The sequence below is a fragment of the Sminthopsis crassicaudata genome, chromosome 4 (assembly GCF_048593235.1).
Source record: "Sminthopsis crassicaudata isolate SCR6 chromosome 4, ASM4859323v1, whole genome shotgun sequence".
Taxonomy (NCBI): domain Eukaryota; kingdom Metazoa; phylum Chordata; class Mammalia; order Dasyuromorphia; family Dasyuridae; genus Sminthopsis; species Sminthopsis crassicaudata.
This window is the reverse complement of record NC_133620.1, coordinates 465,382,350-465,404,381: the sequence shown is the minus strand read 5'-3', so window position 1 is coordinate 465,404,381 and position 22,032 is coordinate 465,382,350. Positions and strand designations below refer to the sequence as shown.

Genomic DNA, 22,032 nt, shown 5'->3' with positions numbered 1-22,032 from the left:
GTCAGATTGGCTAAGATGACAGGAACAAATAATGACAAATGTTGGAGGGGATGTGGGGAAATTGGGACACTGATACATTGCTGGTGGAGTTGTGAAAGAATCCAGCCATTCTGGAGAGCAATCTGGAATTATGCCCAAAAAGTTATCAAACTGTGCATACCCTTTGACCCAACAGCGCTACTACTGGGATTATATCCCAAAGAAATACTAAAGAGCGGAAAGAGACATATATGTGCCAAAATGTTTGTAGCAGCTCTTTTTGTTGTAGCTAGAAACTGGAAGATGAATGGATGTCCATCAGTTGGAGAATGGTTGGGTAAATTGTGGTATATGAAGGTTATGGAATATTATTGCTCTGTAAGAAATGACCAGCAGGAGGAATACAGAGAGGCCTGGAGAGACTTAGGTCAACTGATGCTGAGTGAAATGAGCAGAACCAGAAGATCACTGTATACTTCAACAACAATACTGTATGAGGATGTATTCTGATGGAAGTGGAAATCTTCAACATAAAGAAGATCCAACTCACTTCCAGTTGATCAATGATGGACAGAAATAACTATACCCAGAGAAGGAACACTGGGAAGCGAATGTAAATTGTTAGCACTAATATCTGTCTGCCCAGGTTGCATGTACCTTCGGATTCTAATGTTTATTGTGCAACAAGAAAATGATATTCACACACATGTATTGTACCTAGACTATATTGTAACACATGTAAAATGTATGGTATTGCCTGTCGTCGGGGGGAGGGAATAGAGGGAGGGGGGGCAATTTGGAAAAATGAATACAAGGGATAATATTATAAAATATATATATAATAATAAAAAAAAAAATAATTAAAAAAAAAAAAAAAAAAAGTTGGAGATTAAAGACAATGACCCTACTGTACCAAAAGCCTTGTGGGAAGGGGATACCTTGATGCCAGACTCCCCCCAGTCCAATGAATAAATCCCACTGATGTAGAGTTGGAACTCTAGAGGCCTCGGACCTCCTCCCTCTCTCTTTTTATAAATGAAGAAACTGGATCTGGGGAAGTTCAATGATATCACAAAATGGTAAACATCAGAGGCAAAATTTGAATTCAGAACTCCCATGCTCCTTCCACTGTTCTATATTGCTTCTTAATTTAATTAGCATCTGCCTGGATCCAGGACAGGAGAGGAATTAGACCCCAGACATAATTTCTAAGGTGGAAGAGGTCCAGGACTCACAGGAACTCCAGACCATCCCTCTCCAGGACCATTTGTTCATTAATTATCGCCTGCACAAAGATGTCTTCAGCCCCAATCCCAAATGTTCCTCATGAGATGTTCTGGGTCCAAGAGTGTTATGCAACCCCCATCTCAGGGAAGAGTAACCTCACCCTCGGATACCCCTAGAAATACAAAATGGGGTTCTCCAGGAGAGAAGATCAAATCAGAGAAGGGGATTTTGTCAGGAGGCAGTGTGGTTAATTAGACAAGCACGGGCTGTCCAGTCCGGGGAGATGGGTTTAGCTCCTACCTTTAACCCTTACCACTGTATGACCTTGGAGAAGTCACCTAAGTTTCTTCATCTATAAAATGAGGATGTTCCAAGATATCATCCAAGATATCTATAGGATATATGTACATGGCTGGTGTAAACATCCATGTAGATATACACACTTTTAAAAAACCCCAAAAGATATAGGACACATTTACTTCTAGAATCCTCTTTTTGTTTCTCCTCTGTATATCAACATGTTTATGTTTACTGGTGATTATTCATAACAGATACTTTATTCCTTTTTTTTTCATCTCTTAAATTCTTTAAAATGTTTTTTAATTTGAATTTGAATTATTTATTGTTATACATATTTTATTTATATATTATATATAATAAAATAAATATATATCACATATTTATATATTATTACATATAATACATAATTAAATTATATTTTTACAATATACAATATATTATTATAATAAATATATATTATTTTATTATTTAGTTTATTAAAAATAATTTTAAAATTATTTTTCCAATTATGTATATAGTTTTCAACATTCACTTTTAAAAGATTTGGGGCTCCAGATTTTTCCCCCCTCTCCTTCCCCTCCCCATTCCCCAAGACAACAAGCAATCTGATATTTTTTTTTCCAAAGGGGGAACTCATCCAGGGCTGAACTGAGCTGGCTCTGACTCACCTTCCCCAGGAAGTCATTTCTGCTGACCAGGTCCCAGTCCCAGGCTTCCACACACAGCGTCCCGGGGGCAGACTCGTCCAGCTCAAACTCAAAGGTCTCATTCCATCTTGGGTAGCAGGATTTCTTTACAACCTGATGGGGGGGGGGGAAGGGAGGCAAAGGATGGCCAGTCCTGTACTTGCCTGACGTTTCCCAAATTTGTTATTTGGGGATGGGAAGGCCTCCACTCACAGGACCAGGACCATTGCTGGAGCCTCATCTCTGAGAGGACCTTAGTCCCTGAGGCTGTGTTAGAGAATCACAGCGCCAGAGCAGAAAAAGCCCCTGCTCTGGAGGCAGAAGCTGTGGATTCGAATCCCACCTCTGAAGCTTATTACCTCATGGCTGTGGCCACGTCCCTTAAGCTCCCCAAGCCTCAGTTTTCTCATCCATAAAATGAAGGAGTCAGTGGGACTCTGAGGACCTTCTGGTCCCAGATCTAAGATCTTAGGGGTCATCTGGTCTGACTTCCTCTCCCTTTTACAGATGAGAAAACTGAGGCCTCGAGTGGAGACGTGACCAGATCCAAGTGAGTGGCAGCTGGGACTACTCCATCTCCTGCCTGCTCCTCATTCCTCCTCTTGTACCACTCTCCAACCAGGGCTCCACTGAGGTGGGTCTGAGTGGGCTTTAGCTCCAACATCGCTAGTCCCTTGACCATGCTTGACAATGGCCCCATGCATACCCCTGTAAGCACCTTCTCTCTAGCCCCTCACCGAACTCTCCTGGGTCTTGCCATTGTAGCGCACTCGGACAAAGGGGTCAGATGCTCCATTACGATCCTTTCTGGCTAAGTCCCTGGGGAGAGACAGGTGACTGGGTAAGTTCTGGCTTACCTTTGATCTCTGGGTGGATAATGCCGAGAGACAAGGGACCCCAACTTCCCGCCCAAGAGCAAAGGATGTGTCTAGTCCTGTCTGGCCCTGAAGGATGGGGTGCCCCAGTCTTACCTCATAGGATATCCCCCCACCTTTTCCTACTGTGTCCCCCACCAAAGTCACTATCACAGCTATGTATAAAATACCCCGCCAGAGTTTCAGATTCAAAAATTGTCACCATCATCAGTGATTTTATACATATAATAGGGATAGGGCCTGGACCTGTTATTGCAAAGGTAAGAGGAGCTCTCTCAGACCAGCATTCTCCCAGCAGCCTTAGAGATCACCCAGAGCATTGACAAGTGAAGTGACTCAGGGTCAAAAATCCATCAAGGTTGGGGCGTGAACCCAAAGCAGCCTTTGAGGGCAGCTTTCTAGCTTCCCTGCCAAGAATATGTTAATAATGAAAGACCCAGAGGCTTCTATAGACTGTAGATTGACATGATTTGGAAATTGCCAAAATGAATGAATGCAATCAGGGCAGGGAGAGCTTCCAGGAATAAAAAAGTGAAGGCATTTTTTGTCTGTTTAGTCATTCTGACTCTCTGTGACCCCCACTTGGGTTTTCATGGCAGAGATACCCTAATGATTTGGCCATTTCCTATTCCTGCTCATTTGACAGATGAGGAACTGAGGGAGGCAGAAGTGACTTAAGGGTCACACAGTTAGTAAGTGTCTGAGGCGAGATTTGAACTCAGGAAAATGACTCTTTCTGACTCCGGACCCAGCACTCTACCCACTGTGCCACTTAGCCATGGTTTTCTGCCTTGGTCAGATCGTATTTGGAGTACACTTCAGGTGCTTAGCAGTGCCTAACATTCTAGGCACTTAATAAATGCAGAGCAATTGGAAATAATGTATTTAGTTCTGGGTATCACAACTGAAGGACGTTGATTATCCTCCAAAGGATGGTGGCCAGGAAGATGAAAGGTCTTGGGGCCATCTTAAATAAGGAGCTGCAGAGGAACTAAGGATGCTCTTTACCCAGAAATGCCAGGGGACAGAAAGCAGTCCTCAAGCATTTGAAGGGTTCTTTTAGGGAGGGGGCAATTAGCTTTGTTTTGCTTGGCCCCAGGAGAAAGAAGTAGGAACAATGGGTGGGACTCTCAAAGGGGCAAAGTGAAACTAGAAACCAAGGGAAACAAACAAACAAACAAATGAAAAACAAAACGAAATGAACAACAACAACAACTTTCTGACATTAACCCAGAGAAGGTGCCAAGGGACAAAAAGCAGTTCTCAAGCTTTGAAGGGTTATTTTAGGGACAGGGGGTTAGCTTTGTTTTGCTTGGCCCCAGGAGAAAGAAGTAGGAACAACGGGTGGGACTCTCAAAGGGGTAAAGTGAAGCTGGAAACCAAGGGAAACAAAGAAACATAAAAAACAACTTTCTGACAATTGGAGCTGTCCAAAAGCTGACCAAGTGGGGAGGTGGGCTCCCTCTCACCCCAAATCTTCAAGCAGAGTCTGTATGAGTACCTGTCCAACTGTTACTGTGTGGGTTGGGGATGTGGGCTCATAGATATAGGGGATACGGTAGATAAGTGCTAGGGTCCTTTTCAATTCTCACTTCTAAGATTAAGCTATCAAGTGCATGGATGGAAATAGCAAAGAAGGGAGTAGGATGTATATAGCCCCTACCATGTGCAAGGTACTGTGCTAAGCACTGTCTACAAATACTATCTCTTCATTTTCACAACAACCCTGAAAGGTATGTTATTATCCCCGTTTTACTGCTGAGAAAACAGAGGCAAACAGAGTGACTTGCCCAAGGTCACTAGCTAGTAAGTGTCTGAGGCTAGATTTGAACTCAATTCTTTTTGGCTCCTTCACTTGGCATTTAAAACCCTCCACAACCTGACTTTTCCCTCTTTCTCATCTTCTTATACATTACACCCCTCCAGGTTCTTTACGGCCCAATGACAGCTTCTGATCCTTTCTGCTGTTGCTCATGAATGACAGGCCATCTCCCATCTCCTGGATTTTCCACTGGGTATCCCCCAGTCCTGGAAGGCTCCCCATTCTCAGCACTTCTTAGAATCCCCTGAACCCTCTAAGATTCAGTTTGAGGGATGCCCTCGACAGAAGGCCTTCCCAGGCCTCCCCAGGTGCTTGTACCTAAGAGACCTCCCTTCACTCTATATTTATCTTGCCTTTTTACCCAGGCTCTCTGCCCCCAAGGGCCAGGGCTGTTCCATTTTTATGTCACCTCTGGGGCTCCGGTCTGTCTCCTCCACTGAACATGAAACCCGTGGACTAGACAGATGATGTCTAAGGTTCCTTCTAGATCTAAACTTCTAAGATTATGAGGGCAGAAAAGAGTGTCAGGAGAAGGAAACTTTGCTGCCTTTAAAATCCAGGATGGTGCTGGCCTGGCACTGTCAACAAGCCTCAGTTTCCTCCTCTGTAAGATGAGAAGTTAGCCTTGATGGTTCCTGAGTGAGGATCCTGTGATCTGTGACATTTGGAGGCCCTTGATGATCTGGAGCACAGATATGGCCCCCCAGCGATCTGGCCTCCAGCTCTACTCCTGGGGAGTCTATATAGGAGGGACCTTCTCTCTCAGCTGCTGCTGAACTGATCAGCACGAGCTGGCTCCCTGCTTCCCTGCTCCCTCATCAGAGGAAGGGGCGGATCGGGGATGGCTTGGGAGCCAGGGAAGTGCTTCCTAAGGATGGAATTCTCCCTGACTCACTCCCGAAGGCTGGCACGGGCTGTGGGCGGCAGCTAAAAATACCTGGGGAGACCCAGACAGTCCAGTGAGCAGACTGTCTCCTCTCCAGTGACTCAGTGCAGAGAGGGACCCAAAACATCAGGAGATCCTGGGGAGAAAACCCCAACCTGCTCGGGCTGTCCATCACTGCTCCCACTATCGGATGGGGGCGGAAAGGGAAAGTGACTCACTCTGGAGATTCCCAAGCAGCCTCCCTCCCACGCACACAGGCACACATGTGGGCATACCCAGCAGGCTTAGCTCAGGCCGGGGTCAGACAAAGAGAAAGCCTTAACTCCTGGCAGTGGGGGCCAGGGAGGACACAAGGAGGGGGCAGGGATGGCCTAGCCAGGTTTACTCTACAGGAAAGAGCCCGTCATCTTGACGCCAGATTTGCAGTCAGAACACTTGAATAAGAATTTTTCCTGTTACTAATAGCAGCGTGACTTTGGGGTAAAGTCCCTCCCCCTCTCTGGGCCTCTGTAAAATTAGAAGATTGGGCTAAAAATAAAAAAAGAATTGAATTGGGAACCTTGTGCAATCCTGTTTCCTTCCCTTACAACTTGGGCAACCAGAGACGAGCGATCAACATCCTCGGGCCTCAGTTTCCTCATTTGTAAAGTGAGGGCAGTAAACTCTTTCCTACTCCATGTCTATGGCCCTATGATCTATGGGGCTATTTCTTTTCCTTCTTTCAAGCCCCCTACTGTCCGCACCCACGATGCAGGAGGGAACTTCTCAGGGTAGCTTCTAGGGATCCGACCATAGGCTCCCAAAAGATGGAGACGTCAACTTTCCCAGCAGATAAATGAGAATTGGACGGAAATCAATTCCTGACCAAACATGGCGGTGGGATGGGGACTTTGGAAACTCCCCAAGTCACAAGAGGATTCATCCTCAATACCACTGCAGTTATTGCCAGATTCACTGGACAAGGCTGAGATAGGAAGGGTTTTTCAGGTCACTTCATGAAGAAAGACTCATCTGCAGCAGGTACAAAGCACTGGATTTGGAGTGCAGAAGACCTGGGTTCAAATCCAGCTGCAGATGCTTCCTATCTCTGTGTCTGTTGCCCCCAAGCCTAGCTCAATGATCGGTCTCTGCTAGAGACCTTGTCTGGTACTGGTGCCCTCCCTCAAAGGCTGCTTTCCTCCTACCCTGAATATAACCCATATCTTCCTAGTTATAAATTTATTCTTATTCTCATCAGAGCATAAGCTCCTTGAGGACAGAAATTATTATCCCTTGTGATTAATGGCACATGGTAAGCACTGAACACAATCTTATTCACTCATTGTCTCCAATGAATCCATTGAAGATGGGACTATGTCATGTCTGTGATTGTTTCTCCGGGGCCTACCAGCACTTAATAAATGCTTATTGATTCATTGATTGACTCTGGTTAATTTATTTAACCTCCCTGAGCCTCAGTTTCTTTATCCATGAAATGGGAATAATAATATCATCCACCTCATTGGTTGTTGTTAGGAACAAATGGGATACAAAATGTAAGCTATTATTATGATTTCTACTTCTTATCAGTCTGTCCTCCCACCCCTGCAGAGACCCCAAAGGCCAGTTCCAGGGCCTCTACAGCTTGCACAGGAGAGCTGGTGTGGGAAATGGAGGGACCCCCACCCACCTGGCCTCGAACACCGTGCAGCGAAGCTTCTGGGGTCCCTGGCCCTTCACGATCTCCATCTGCAGGTGGATCTCTCCCTGCACTTCCTCATCCGGGTCAATCTCCTTCAGATGGAGCCATCCGCTGTAACCTGGGGAAGGTAAGAGGGAGAGGCCCTTAATAGCACCAGCTGGGCAGCCCTGGGCAAGCAGGAAGAGAGAAGGGAACATAGAGGGCCCGGGAGAAGCCCATCTGGCCTTTAAGAACCTGACCTGCCCCACCTGCCCTCCAGATGCTCCGAGTCCTGCTTCTGGAGGGGCCTTCTGCTTGCGCCCGATCTAGGGAGTGCCTGGGATAGGGGCCTGAATCCCCAGCTTGGAAATTTATGACCCAAATTCATCTCTTTGGACCTCCTCTGTAGAATGGTAAACATAGGCTAAATATAGATTCCTTAAAATAGCAAAGTGGAAACCTAAGTTAGAAGATCTGAGTTCAAATCCCAATTGCTATTTCCTATGTGTGTAACCTTAGACACATCCCTTTCCCTGGTTGTACCTCAGTTTCCTCATCTGTAAAACAAGCCAGTAAATGGCTTCTGGGCTCCCTCACAACCCTAAAGCTATGATGCTCTGATTCCAGTTACCTGTGTAAGCTTGGGCAGATGGGGCTGATGATTCCAACCTGCTCTAGCCCACAGAGGAAGCATGAGATTAAGATTCATCCCATGGATAGGAAGGAGTTCTGCATTATTAGATCACAGATCTGGAGCCGGAAGGGGCCCCTTGGCCACCTGGTTCAGCTCCCTCCTTTTAAAGATGAGGAAACTGAGGTACACAGAGGTGCTCACATTCTTGCAGGGAATAAGCATCAGAGATAGGGTTTGAAGGTAAGTTCCCTGACTCAAAGTCAAGATCAGGGTCTATCCCCTAGACCCTGTGCCAGGACTTGTCCTAAGTGCTGGGGACAAATACAAGAAGTGAGATGTTTCTGACTTTGAGGTGCTCAGTCTCCTGGAAAGGTTTTTAAGGACCAACCGGGCTGCTTAGATGCTGGGGATTGGACGAGAAGGCTTGGAAAGAGGGCTGGATTTGGAGTCAAAAGATTTGGGGGTGCATCACAGTTCTGCCACTTATTATCTGGATGACTTTGGGCAAGTCATTTTACAGCCAAGACCCTCAAGTTCCACATTTGTAAAGTGGGGGGGAGAATTAAGGGATGGACCAGATGCTACTTCTCTCTGAGACTAAGTTCCTTCCAGGCATGGGAATCTCTCAGCCCCCAACTGTCATTAGCTCTCCCGTCTCCTGCCCCTTCTCTAACTAAGAGTTAGGCAAGAGGGTTAGCCTTCGCTGCATGAGGAGCTGCCAGATTTGCTGAAACACAATGGCAAGGGAAGTTCTAAAATTTCAGCCTGGTAAATAACCATGACCCTCCTTTTAACCTCCTCCCCATATTGCCAGGAGCCTGGTTTCTCGAGGCAGGGCCTTGACCTGGATGGATCGGGGTATAGAGAAGGCCAGAACAGGGCACTCTGGATACAGCGGTGGTCCTGCAGGGCAAGGCAGGGCACTGGGGGCTGAAAGATGCTCTTACCTTTGGGATGCTCAGCTAAGACGTCTCTGGTGAGGCAGACCTTCCCAATGACATCGTCCCGGCTATGGAGGGTGAGGAGAGTGAATATCAAAATTAATGGCAATCGAAAAGGACCCCTGTGTGCAAAAAGGTTTGCGCAGCTCTTTTTGCGGTAGCAAAGAACTGAAGAATGCATAGATGCCCATCAACTGGGGAATGGCTGAAGAAGTTGTGGTATATGAAGATAATGGAATATTATACTCCATTATAATATTATTCTATTAAAAATGATGAATAAGCTAATTGTAGAAAGGCCTGGAGAGATTTACATGAACTTTTGCTGAGCAAAACAAGCAGAACCAGGAATACATTGTATACAGTAATAGCAAGAATGTGGATGATCAACCATGAAAGACTCGGTTCCTCTCAGGGGTTCAGTGATCCAAAGCAATCCCAATAGACTTTGGACAGAAAATGCCCTCTACATCCAGAAAAAAAGATCTAAAGAGACTGAATGTTCACTTCTTTTTTCTCTCTCTCCCAAGGTTTTTCCCCTTTGCTCTGATTTTTCTCTATCAACATGATTCATAAAACAATGTGTGTTAAAAATAAATAAATAAACTACCTGGGCCGCCCAGCTTCTCAAGATTAGAGATTCTGGTCCCTAGGGGGTAGAAGCTCTGGGGCACTGTATCTGGCCAAATTTAGACTAAGCCATGATCACAAAACTCCGGGACTCAAACTCATCCACTACTGTATCTCCCATTGTAGGATGTCTCATCTTTGGGGTTGGGGTCATGAGGTGGGATCCCAGACCAAGGACTTGCTTTCTTACTTGCTTTGGAAAACTTCCTCCCAAAGAAAACAGAACTTTAAAACTCCCTACTTGTACAAAATGCTTCCATCCTCAGATATACACACTCATGTGCATGTACATACACACAAGCACAAGCACACAGCGATAACGTGCACGCTCTCTGGGTCAGATGAAGGACCATCCCCCTGTGGGAGGAGAAACATGGAGGGAGCAACAGTTGGAGTGACGGATATAGTTCCTGGCTCCAACAGCCTCTGCTTTGTCACATATCTAAATCTATTCAAGAGTGAGGGCTTGCTTATGACAGGTGTATTCCAAGGTACATCTGTCCTGGATGGGTGCATTTATTTTGTTGTTGTTCATTTTTCAGTTGTGTCTGACTCTTTATGACCCCAATTGGGTCAGAGACACTGGAATAGTTTGTCATTTCCTTTTGCAAGGCATCTTGGGAAAGGGAAAGCAGAGGAAGATTGTGTGGAAGGCATGAGATCAGACTGCCAAGGCATGGAGGTGAGATGGGATGTTCCATGAGGAACAACAGTTAGCTGCCAGTGTGAAAAATCAGAGCAAATACATCTTCCTATAGTATAGTGGATGTGCATGCAAAAACACACACACACACACACACACACACACACACACACGCACATGCACACACACACACACACACACACATACACACACCTCTAGCCATGATTTATACCCACTTGGCTGCGTTACAGGACCTGGGTCCCCAATTCATCCTCTGAGGCCTCCCCAGTGATAAATCACATTCAGCAACTTCCAAGACCTTCATCTGAAGGTCTGCATATCCTCAGTCCCAAAGCCGCCCCATGTGACCGTGGGTGAGTCCCTTCCCCTAAGCAAATTCCTCCTCTGTCACATCAGGGGATGGAACTAAATAGTTCCCCAAGATCTCATCATTCTAGATCTTAATAATGAAAGGTACCAGGTGAGGGATAAAGAGCTGGTTCTAACACAGCTTGCTCATGGAAGGTCTTGAATGTGCTTTTCTGGGCCTCCCTTCCACCACAAATGGGCCCACGACCACACCTATCATTATCCATTCTGGATCCGTCTCCTTGGTTCCCTGTTGCCTCTGAGGGTACCATACCTGAGAGCATCTTCATCCATGACATAGAAGGACACAGAATGGAAGGTGGGAGGAAGGTGAACCTTGTACTCTTCACCCCAGAATGGGGACAAGGTCTTCCATACCGTGGCTGTCCTGTTGGAGAAAGACAGTGGAGAGAAAGAAAGCTCTTTAGGCACCGAGCCCACTCATCTTCCACTTCTCCACACATATTCCAAACTCTTAGGAGTTCTTTTTATTCCATCTGACCTTTTTTTAAATTTTATTTTAACCTGTTAAGGGTTTCCAAGCTACCTCTACCACCTAATTGGATGAATGGCTTTCTTCTTTTAGGTTTGTCATTTTCCCCACTTTCATTCACTCATTCATTCATTCGTTCATGCATTCGTTTTTGCATCGAGTCCACATTTCTTAAGGACCTATTACAGGTAGGGAAATACAAAGATAAATAAAACAAAGCCTCTGCCCTCAAAGAACTTACAGGTTACAATAATCTCGTGGTTTTTACAGGTAACGATAGTTTCACATTCATTATTCCCATCCATTTCATACTCAGATCTAGGATAGGCAGGATAGGGGTTTGACACAGTGAGTAAAGTGAGGCAGAGAAGGAGTAAATGACTTTCCTGATATTATGTGGAAAATCTCACAATTCTCTCCCCTAAAGAACAGATGATCCTAGTCTTTCTTCCAGGGGTTGCCATGCCAAGGAGGGCAGAGCTACGTGCTTGACTGTTCTCACTAGGAGCAGTGGGATGGACATGTAACAAAGGAGATTGTCCAAAATGAGCTGAGAGTGGGGAGAGGGGGCCTTCTTTAAAAGACAGACAAAAAGGTCTCCTGGTGAGGGGAAGGACTCAGGAGACTTCAGTTCCGGCTCAACATCTTCCTGGGTAAATGACCTATTAGGCCCCTGGCTGGAACTATAAAGAACAGAGCTCCTCAAGAGCAGGGATTGCTTCATTTGGTGAGTGTCTAGCATAGTGCCTGCCACAAAAGAGTCACATCCTGGATTCACTTTGACTAATTGACATTGGACAGTTTGCCCATCTATAAAATGGGCACAATTAAATTCAATTATTATTTATTAAGCACCAACAGGGCAGCTGGGTGGCACAGTGAACAGAGTTTATATCCAGCCTCAGACACTTACTAACTATGTGACTGTGGGCAAGTCACTTAACCCTGTTTGCTTCAGTTCCTCATCTGTAAAATGAATTGGGAAGGAAATGGCAGAGAAAGAACAAGACAGAGGAAGAGAAAGATATATTCCAGTATGTCTGCCAAGAAAACCCCAAATGGGTCATCTGGAGTTGGACACAACTGAAATGATTCAACAATACAAAGAACAACCATGTGCAAAGAAAGATTGGGTTGTTGGGAAGATGGCTCTTTGTGGATCCTAAAATTCCATCCGATGGAATGTAATCTCCTCGAGGGCAGGCTTTGTTCCTTTTAAAATATTTTTTCTTTGTATCCCCAGGGGCTAGGACAGTGCCTAACATAGAGAAGGGACTGGATGTATGTTAGCTGATTGAATTTATGTGTATGAGTTAATGTTATTCTGTCTCTTCCTTGTCCCTATTTTATGATCTTTGCTAGGAATCCCCTCAGCTCTCCGAGAGGTGAAGATCTAGGAGGGAAGGAGGACATTCCCAGAAGACTTAGCCCTCCCCCTCCTCCTCAGTTACCTGATGATGGGCTCATTGTCGATCTTCACGATGCAATAGGGATCACTGCTGCCGGTGCTGAAAGAAAAAACCAGGAGCCCCCATCAGTGGTGTTCGCCTGTGAGGAGGGTCATGCAAAGGTAGGGGTACAGGGATGTGGCAAAAGCCCTGATGAGGAGAAAGGACAGGAGAGAAAACAGACAGAGATGTGGGCTCTGCCTTGGTCTGGGAATTGAGGAAATGTTTCTGTTGCTTGTTCAGGCTTGCTGGGAATGGAAGAAGAGTTGGAAGGACCACTCATCACTTGGACCTTTCCATCCTGGGCTTTGGGGGCTTCAGAAAACTGAAATTCTGCCCACTCCCAACTCTATACTAAGCCATGCCAAGGGACCCAGCTCTCAGCAAGTATTGGTGAATTCCGTCTTCTGGGCCAGGAGCTAAGCCAGGTGGTCAGAGAAGCAAAGACAAAAGGGAAATAGTCCCATGCCCTCAAAGAGCTTGCATTCTGCACAACTCTTGGTGGGATCCTGGTGCTGCTGCTGCTGGGGGTGGTGGTGGAGAAAACCATTTACAGATGGGTTACTATAGAGTGAGAGAGGTAGTGTGATAGATTGGCTCTGACACACATTGGCTATACGATCCTGGGCAAGTCACTTTACTTCCCAATGCGCTGGGCAACTGTCCAAGACTCTAAATTGCATAGAAGGGGTTCACCTGCATTGGAAGAGGGAATTTCCTCATTGGGAGTTCCTAGAACAGTGAAAACACAGGTCAGTCCCTAAGTTCTCATCTTATCTATGTAAAATTACTAGATAGTATGCCTTAACACACTGCCTTGGCAAGCCAGGGTTTCACAGATTCAATTAACAAGACATGCAGGGAGGGTCTAACAAGTTCATTCTCTCTGTCTCTCTCACTTCCTCTTACTCTTTGTCTTTCTCTGTCCCGCCAACTCTGTCTGTGTCTCCCTTTCTCACTCTCCCTCCTACTCCATCTCTGTCTCTCTTTCTCTCACTTCCTTCTATTTTTTAATCTTTCTCTCCCTCCATCTCTCTGTCCCTCTATCTCTGTCAGTCTCTGTCTCCTTTTCTCACCTTCCTTCCTACTTCATCTCTATCTCTCTCCATCTTTCTCTCCCTCCATCCTGTTTTCTGTCTCTCTGTCCCTCTATCTCTGTCAGTCTCTGTCTTCTTTTTTCACCTTCCTTCCTACTTCATCTCTATCTCTCTCCATCTTTTTCTCCCTCCATCCTGTTCTCTGTCTCTCTGTCCCTCCATCTCTGTCTCTGTCTCCTTTTCTCACTCTCCCTCCTACTCTATCTCTGTCTCTGTCTTTCTCTCTCTCCCTCTGTCCTGTTCTATCTCTGTCTCTCTGTCTTTCTTTCCTTCTCTCCTTCTTTCCCTCTTTATTTCTTTCCTTCCTTTTTTCCTTTGGTATGATAGTGTCCCCCAATTATAGATGTAAAAACAATTTTCTGGAAGGGCTTTTAAAAAATGAAACCTGTGGTTTCATCAGTGTTGGGAGTTCCTGGAAGAAGAACTTCCTCTACCAATATGACCCTAGCATGGACCCTGCAATCTATAATCTGGGGCATTGAAATAGATTTGCCCAGGACCACAAAGTCACTGTCTATCAAAGGGAGGACTTGAATACAGGCCTTCCTGATTGTGAAGCAGGCTGTGTATTAGCCACACTGCTGCTCAGGAAAAATAGTAGGGATATATGAATATGAACAGCAGCATATATGAATTTGGGAGTCATCTACGTAAAGATCATAATTAAACACCTGAAAGCTAATGAGATTACCAGTCAATCAGCAGTATTTGTTAGGCACTTACTACGTGACAGTGTACAAAAACAAAGAATGAAATAGCCTCTACTCCTGAGGAACTTCACAGAGAGAGAAAAGACAAGGGTCTGGGATGAAGACTTGGGAGATGGCTACATTGATTGTCAAGAGATGGAAAATGCAGCAAAGGTGAGTGGGAAGCGGTCAGTCAAGGTGAGAGCCAGTGCGGTAATATGATGGAAGGTGGAGGACAGAGTAAGGGGTGGAATGCAGTCCCCAAAGCTGCCATCAGAATAAGGACTCTGGAAGGTCATTAGATTTAGCTCTTGGTAACTTGGAGAAAGTCAGTTCAGTCAAAGGTTGAAGCAAGAAACTGGATGGTAGGGAATGAGTGGGAGGTAAGGAAGTGGAAGCAATGAAGGTCGGAACCAGGCGGTGGGATGTAGGACGTTAGCATGAGGGATGGCCAGGGTAAAGTGGAGAGTTTTTTAATGATGGGGAGAAGTAAGTTTGTAGATTGGAAGAAGGAGCCAGGTGATGCTGAAGATGAAAAAAAGGGTGGGGGTGATTGAGGGGCAAGTGTCCGGAAGAGATGGGAAGTGAGATCAAGCCCACAGGTGGGAGGGGCTGACCTTGGTCAGAAGGATTGCCTCTGCAGCAGAAACTGAAACAAAGGAGAAGCAAATGGGAGATGGTAAGTTGGGGACTCCAGGTAAGAAGGGGAACCCGAGACGACGACTATAGATGACCTTGAACTTCTCAGGAAGGCACAGTAGGGGATATGCTGCTGAGAGGGAGAGGGGAGGCCATATTACGGGAGGCTAGAGGGGAGAGGGGCTTGTAATGGCTGGTCACACTGCTGGTATGACACACCTTCTCCCTGGACCAGATGCCGTCTAGAGTCCCTTCCAATCTGTGAGTTAATGGTTTACACCCCATGGCTCTGAGACCTGATCCAACTCTGAGCTTCTCTGATTCTGTGGCCAATGTTCCTTCTGATGGAGAATCTGAATTTCCCCTTTAAACAATGGGGGGGGGGAAGGCAGAAACAAAGACCCCATATATTTGTAGCAGATCCCACTGGAAACAAAATGAGGTTCATTGACTGGAAAATATACCGTGAAGTGACAGAACATCATTATGCCATAAGAAATGAGGAATACAAAGACTCTCGAGACCAGGAGAGACACACGAATGTGGAAGCAGGAACAGAAAAAACTGTGGAATGGCCACAGCGATGTAAATGAAAGCCACAAACAAATGAACTCATCAGGTTAAGGAGGCATTTTTGTCCCCATGCTAGAGTTTACAAGCATAATAAGTTGACCACATGCTGAGATGTGGTTATTCTAGTGGTTGGCTTTCTTTTTTCTGTCTCAAAGAAGAGTTCAAAGTTTGGAGGGGGCAAGGGATGCTGGGAAATGATTGTAATGTCAATGAAACAAAACAGAAGTATTCGGGTGATGGAGAAGGAATTATGTAGTGGTCAGACGCAGGGAAATTCCATGTTCCACTCCTCTCTCAGCCAAATGGCAATGTCCCCACAGAGGAAGTGTCTGATGGGAAAACAGTTGGAGAGCAGCCCAGGCTCCTACCCAAACAGGAAACCAACTGATGAGAGTATCTCCGTCTGCTTGTGACTTCTGAGCCTGGCTCTGTAATCCTGTGCATTGATCGTCCTTCCAAGGCAACTAACTAGTCTCCCACTCACCGGTTGTGTGTGTTTGAGAGTTGTAAGCTGCAACTCCACTGGAGAAGAGAAACTTTTGTATCTATCCCATAGTTAGTTCTAACTGTAACAAAGTTCTCCTTGTAACAAAGAAAACATTTAAGCCCATAGTTCCTTCTTCCTAGATCCTTGTAACAAAGAAAAACATTTAAGCCCATAGTTCCTTCTTCCTAGATCCTTGTAACAAAGAAAAACATTTAAGCAAAAGCAACAGAGTATCCAGATCTTACAATGTACGCTGTCCCTCCCCTTCGTAGCTGTTTCTACTGAAAGGCAGAGTTGTGTGATTCCTTCTCGGCTCTCCCAGAACTCCTCAGAGACCAGCTGCTTCTTAGTGGCTGTCATCAGCACTCCCGAGGTGTTGCATCCCGTTCTTTGGCTGGTATCAGATCACATAGATCTTCCTCTATTTCTAATATCTGGCATCTCTTATAGTATAATAATATCCCATCTTTCTCCCAGGCGGTCTCTAGTCAGGCGGCACCCCCTTGGTTTCCAGGTCTTCGCTAACACAAAAAGTTGGGGGTTTGGCTGTAATGGAAAGTGCTTGTTGGGAACCAGTGGGAGATATAGTTTGGACAGATTGTAGAGGGTCTCCTCCCCTCCTCCCACAAATGTCTTTAGGGTGTTTAAAAGTTTGATGTAAGGGGCAGCTCAGTGGTGCTGTAGTGGATAGAGCACCAGCCCTGAAGTCAGGAGGACCTGAGTTCAAATCTGGCCTTAACACTTCCTGGCTGTGTGACCTTGGGCAAGTCACTTAACCCCAATTGTCTAAGGAAAGAAAAAGTTTGACGTATATGGACATAGTAATTTGGCTGGAACAGAAAGTAGACCAATGGAGATATTGTTTGGACAGGTCAGATTATAGAGGGCCTCAAGAGGCTTTCTCCCCACAAATGTCCTTAGGGTTTTTAAAAACTTTAAAATTCTATAGAAATAAAATCTTCTTAAAAATGAATAGCATTATCCATCACGGTCAGAGTGAAGTCTGATGGGCTGGCCACAATGTTTGAATGCCAAATGTACATTTGCCTAAAACCTAGCGAGCTCACACACAGCGAGCATCACGTGGGGTAACAAGAGTGAGCCGAGGACATTCTGAAAGTCTCTTTGAAGAACACAGAAATCGATCGGGAGACTTGGAAGACACGGCCCTGGACAGTCCTCCACATTCGAGAAGGTGCTGTGCTCAGTGAGCAAAGCAGAAGGATGGCGGCTCAAACGATGCACAAGTTGAGAGATGAGAGATGACTCTATGGTCACGTGGGGCATCTGTGAGCAACCTGTGGTACAGCTTCCGGGCTTGTCTAGGTCTGATCAGCCACGGCCAGACTCGCTGTACCTCGGAGCTGACCCAGGGGGATCGTTCCTGTTGTCTCTGAGAACAGAGGACAGCAGCCAGCCAACCACCAGTTATGAGTTCGCCAGGCATGGAGCCTTTCTGGAGTAGTAGGTTCATGCGAACGTAGGTCTAGGGACCTCGCAGGCCACTGAGTCCAGAGCCTCATTTTACAGATGAAAAAGCTGGAGATCCGCCAGAGGAAGTAACAGTTGTGGGCTCCTAGATCTGGAGCTGAAAGGAACTTCAGAGGTCAATTGGTCCAACCCTCTCACATTACAGATGAGGAAACAGAAGCACAGAGGTCAGGTAACTTGCTCTGGGTGGTCGAGTCATTTTTTCAGTCCTGTCCTACTCTTTGGGATCCCATTTGGGGTTTTCTTGGCAGAGACACTGGAGTGGCTGGTGCGCCGTTTCCTTGTCCAGCTCATTTTACGGATGAAGAAACTGAGGTAAATAGTGTTAAGTGGCGTGCCCAGGACCACACAGCTAGTAAGTTTCTAAGATGGGATTTCAATTCAGGTCGTCCGGAACTGGAGTCCAAAGACCTGGATCTTCTAAAGGGGACTCAAGTCCTGAGGAAGGGCCAGATGGGAAAAGACCAGCAAATGGCACTGCAGGCAGGGAGAAGACGGGCAAAGGGCTGGAAGTAGAAACATGGCATATGCACGGGACAGGAAGTGATTAGGGCGGCCTGGCCACCCTGGCCCCCTCCAGCAACCAGAGGGACACCAGCTTCAAGGCCCTGAGGCTCTGCCCTACAACACTGGTTTCCTTTTCTCAAGCACAGGGGGAGGAGTGCGTGCATTTCTGTGGCACACTAGGCCAGGGCGCTATATTTAGGGCCTTGGCAGTTTTGTCCAAGAGAAACAGAGAGCGAAAGAGAAGGAGAAGTGAGGGCAGGCCCCAAAATAGCCCCGGAAAATGGCTGATGATTTTTAGCCAGATCTTTTGGGAACTGGAATTTCTCCACTGACTCAAATTAATATCCCGAGAGAAGGAAAGAATGAGAGAAGAGGGGAAGGAGGGTGTGTGTGTGCGTGCGTGAGAGAGAGAGAGAGAGAGAGAGAGAGAGAGAGAGAGAGACAGAGACAGAGACAGAGACAGAGACAGAGACAGACAGATAGAGACAGAGAGAAACAGAGAGAAAGGAAAGAGACACAGAGATAAGAGAGACAGAGGGCAGAGAAACAGAGAGAGAGTAGAGAGACAGAGACAGAGAGAGAAAGAGGAAAAATGGAGAGATAAAAGAGAGAAAGAGAGACAAAGACTGACGGGGGGAAAACAGACAGAAAAAGACAAAGACAGAGACAGAGAGATAGAGAGATGGGGGAAGGGAGGAGACAGAAAATACTTGAAAGAGAGAATGAGAGGGGGATGAACAACACTGAGAGAAGAAAATGAATATAAAGGCAACAAAACAAGTGGTGAACAAGTAAAAGTAGTGAAGGAGAAGTGTCAAGAACTAGGGAGAAGGCAAAAACAAGAGAGGAGAAAGAGAGAGGAGGGAAAGAGAAATGTGGGGGAGAAAGAAAAAATGAAAGAGCAGAGAAGCCACTGTTGTCCTCAGCAGGCGTCCAGTCAGCTCTTCTCAGAGTAGCTCCTGGGTGAGGCTGACCTCCCTGCGGGCACTGCTGCCAGCCCTGACTCAGTGGGACTTTGGGGCGATCACTGAAAGGCCCCCCAGCCAGGATGGCAAAAGGCACAAGAACATGGCAGGGATAGAAGATGCACAGTCTCTTGCTAGAGGGGCAAAACAACGAAGCAGACGAGGCAGCCATTCAGTAGGGAGTGGCAGGAGGCTGGTCTCAGCCACAAGGCTGATGCTCTGTATAGCCTAACTGGAGGCTTTCCAACCCCACGCCAAATGAGGCAGCCGGTGGTGCAGGGGATAAAGCACTGGGCCAGCATTTGGGAAGATGAGTTCAAATCCAGCCTCAGACACTTATGAGCTGTGTGATCCTAAGCAATTCACATAACTCTGCCTCAGTTTCCTCATTTGTAAAATGGGGATAACAATAACACCTACTTTCCAGGGTTGTTGTGAGGATCAAATAAGAACAATATTTGTTTATTTAGCATAATGCTAGGGACAATACAGTGCATACTGGCACGTAGTAGGTTCCATAGACATACTTATTCCTTTCCCCTTAAATGATCACTCTGTGGGAGTGCTCCATATCCCCTCCGGAGGTGGAGGTCAGCCTCATCTCTAACAGGTTCAGCTGCTCCTCAGGCCTCCTGCCACCCAGTCCACTGCTCCCCATCTGACAGGAGTGTTATCTCATCTGTGACTCAGAGTACCCTGGGAAGTGTTGTCCTGCTGAGCTCTATTCTTGAGAGGAATAAAGAGATGCCTCTGGAGAGGGAGTCACCTTAGAGCGTGAGTAGCCCAGCCCTGCTAGACCTCAGATCTTTTGCTGTGCCCTTCCACAGGCATCTCAGAGAGCTGGAGGGACCTCGGCGATCACTTGGTCCAATCTGCCCATTTTACAGATGAGGAAACTCAGTGAAGAGTTTATTTAAATGGTTTAGATTCATAGGATCCTAGATCTAGAGCCAGAGGGTCCCTCATCAGCCACCTTGGTCAACCCCCTCATTTTACAGATGAGGAAACTGAGGCCCAAGATCACATAGTTAGTAGGTATGAGCCCAGGTCCTCTGATTCTTTTACAGCCTATATTGTCTCCACTTGATGGTGCATAAACAGTATTTCTAGTCCTCGCTGGAAAGGCTGTGGAAGCTGATGATTCACTAGTGAGCCCTCTTATCATCAGGAACCAGTTCAGTTCAGCAGCAGAAATTTGGGGGAGTATTCTGGAGGAGAAAACAGGGGAGAGAGAAGCAGGGGGACACAGGAAAGCTATAGGAGATGCTGATTGTGGATGGTGACGTGCTATGGTGGGATCAATGCTGGATCAAGAGGCAAATGAGTTTCTTCTCCTTTCCAAGCCTCAGTTTCCTCCTCTGTAAAAACAAGGGGTTCTCCAAGGCCTCTGTCCAGCTCGAAGTCTGTGTTCCTTTGACTTCACAGTCTGTCAGCAGACATAAGGGTGGGAGAGGAGACCAGGCAGGACCAGTCAGAAGATCTGGGGGGCAGGCTGGAAGGGTGAGCTGACTACAGAGGGCCTTGAATGTCAAGCTAAGGACTGGCAGAGTGGAAAGAGCACTAACTTTGGCACCAGAGGCCCTGAGTTCTGATCCAACCTCTGATACCTTTGGTCTGTGTGATTTGAAATAAATCAGCTCCCATCCCTGGGGGGCTGCTTCTCCATTTGTAAAATCAGAGCATTCGGCTTGAGGATTTCTGCAGTTCTCCAGTTGTGATCTTGCCATCATCCCCACCCCCAAAAGCTCTGGGTCTTGTTAGCAGAAAAGTTGGCTTTGTCAGTGACATCTAAAGGAAACACACTTAGCAGCCGGCGCCTTGGCAGGTCCCCACACCCGCTGAACGGACAGTGGGCAGGGCGGCCTGCAGAGAACGGATTTAGGGGAAGAGGAAACGGAGGGATACAGTGAAAAATTACCCATGCATATGTTTTGTCAATAAAAAGCTCTAATAATAATAAAAAGGAGGCCTATGTACACAGAGCTAGGGTGAGAGATGGGATGTGACTCAAGGCAATGGGTACCTAAAGGATGTGATCCACGATGGAGCGGGGGAGGCAAGGGAAAAGAACACAAGGAATAGTGCAAGATTGGCACAGATCATGCCCCACAACACTAGAGTAAGAATACACCAATCCATCCAACAACCAACCAGCCAGGGTTTGCGCACTGCCTCATGGGAGCATGGTTCCAGAGTTGGAAGCAACCTCCGGCCATTTGGCTCGCCTCCCCCCCATTTTACAGATGAAGAGGATTGGAAGCTCCTTGAGGGCAAGGACTACCTTTTCCTCTTTTTGTATCTCTAGGAGATCTCTTAGGAGATCTCTAGGATCTAAGCAGAACATAGTAGCTGCTTAATACATTTTACTGAATTGAAATGACTTGAAATCATAGAGTAATAGATCTTCAATGAGAGGATTCTCCAAGATTATCTAACTCCCTCTACTCTTTTCAGGGGTTTATTTGATTAGCTGAATGATTTTTTTTTCTTTCTTTCTGAGGCTGGGGTTAAGTGACTTGCCCAGGGTCACACAGCTGGGAAATGTTAAGTGTCTGAGATCAAATTTGAACTCGAATCCTCCTGAAGTCAGGGCTGGTGCTCTATCCACTGCACCACCTAGCTGCCTCTAGCTGAGTGATTTTTTACACTAGAGTAAGAGTATATCAATCTATCCAATAGCCAATCAGCCAGGGTTTGTGCACTGCCTCATGGGAGCATGGTTTCAGAGCTGGAAAGAATGTTAGGCCATTTGGTTCCCCACCACTACCATTTTACAGATGAAGAAGATTGGAAGCTCCTTTGCCTCTTATTGTATTCCTAGCACTAAGCATAGTGTCTGGCACATAGTAGGTGCTTAATACATTTTACTGAATTGAAATGACTTGAAATCATACAGTAATAGATCTTCAATGAGAGGACTCTCCAAGATTATCTAACTCCCTCTACTCTTTTCAGAGGTTTACTTGATTAGGTGAGTGATTTTTACACTAG

The 22,032-nt window shown here is 46.2% G+C and overlaps 1 protein-coding gene across 2 annotated transcripts in view; it reads right to left on the bottom strand.

Annotated features, from left to right (window-relative positions):
- The window catches only part of LOC141540300 (ras GTPase-activating protein 4-like), a 46,476-nt gene that overhangs the window by 16,070 nt on the left and 8,374 nt on the right, over positions 1-22,032 (bottom strand). For both annotated transcript variants that reach the window (XM_074264141.1, XM_074264143.1), the window contains exons 2-7: positions 12,597-12,653; positions 10,927-11,040; positions 9,017-9,078; positions 7,445-7,574; positions 2,930-3,011; positions 2,175-2,306 (exon numbers count right to left, since the gene is read on the bottom strand). In XM_074264141.1, the coding sequence (XP_074120242.1) occupies positions 2,175-2,306; positions 2,930-3,011; positions 7,445-7,574; positions 9,017-9,078; positions 10,927-11,040; positions 12,597-12,653 (577 nt within the window). The remainder of the gene's footprint in view (positions 1-2,174; positions 2,307-2,929; positions 3,012-7,444; positions 7,575-9,016; positions 9,079-10,926; positions 11,041-12,596; positions 12,654-22,032) is intronic.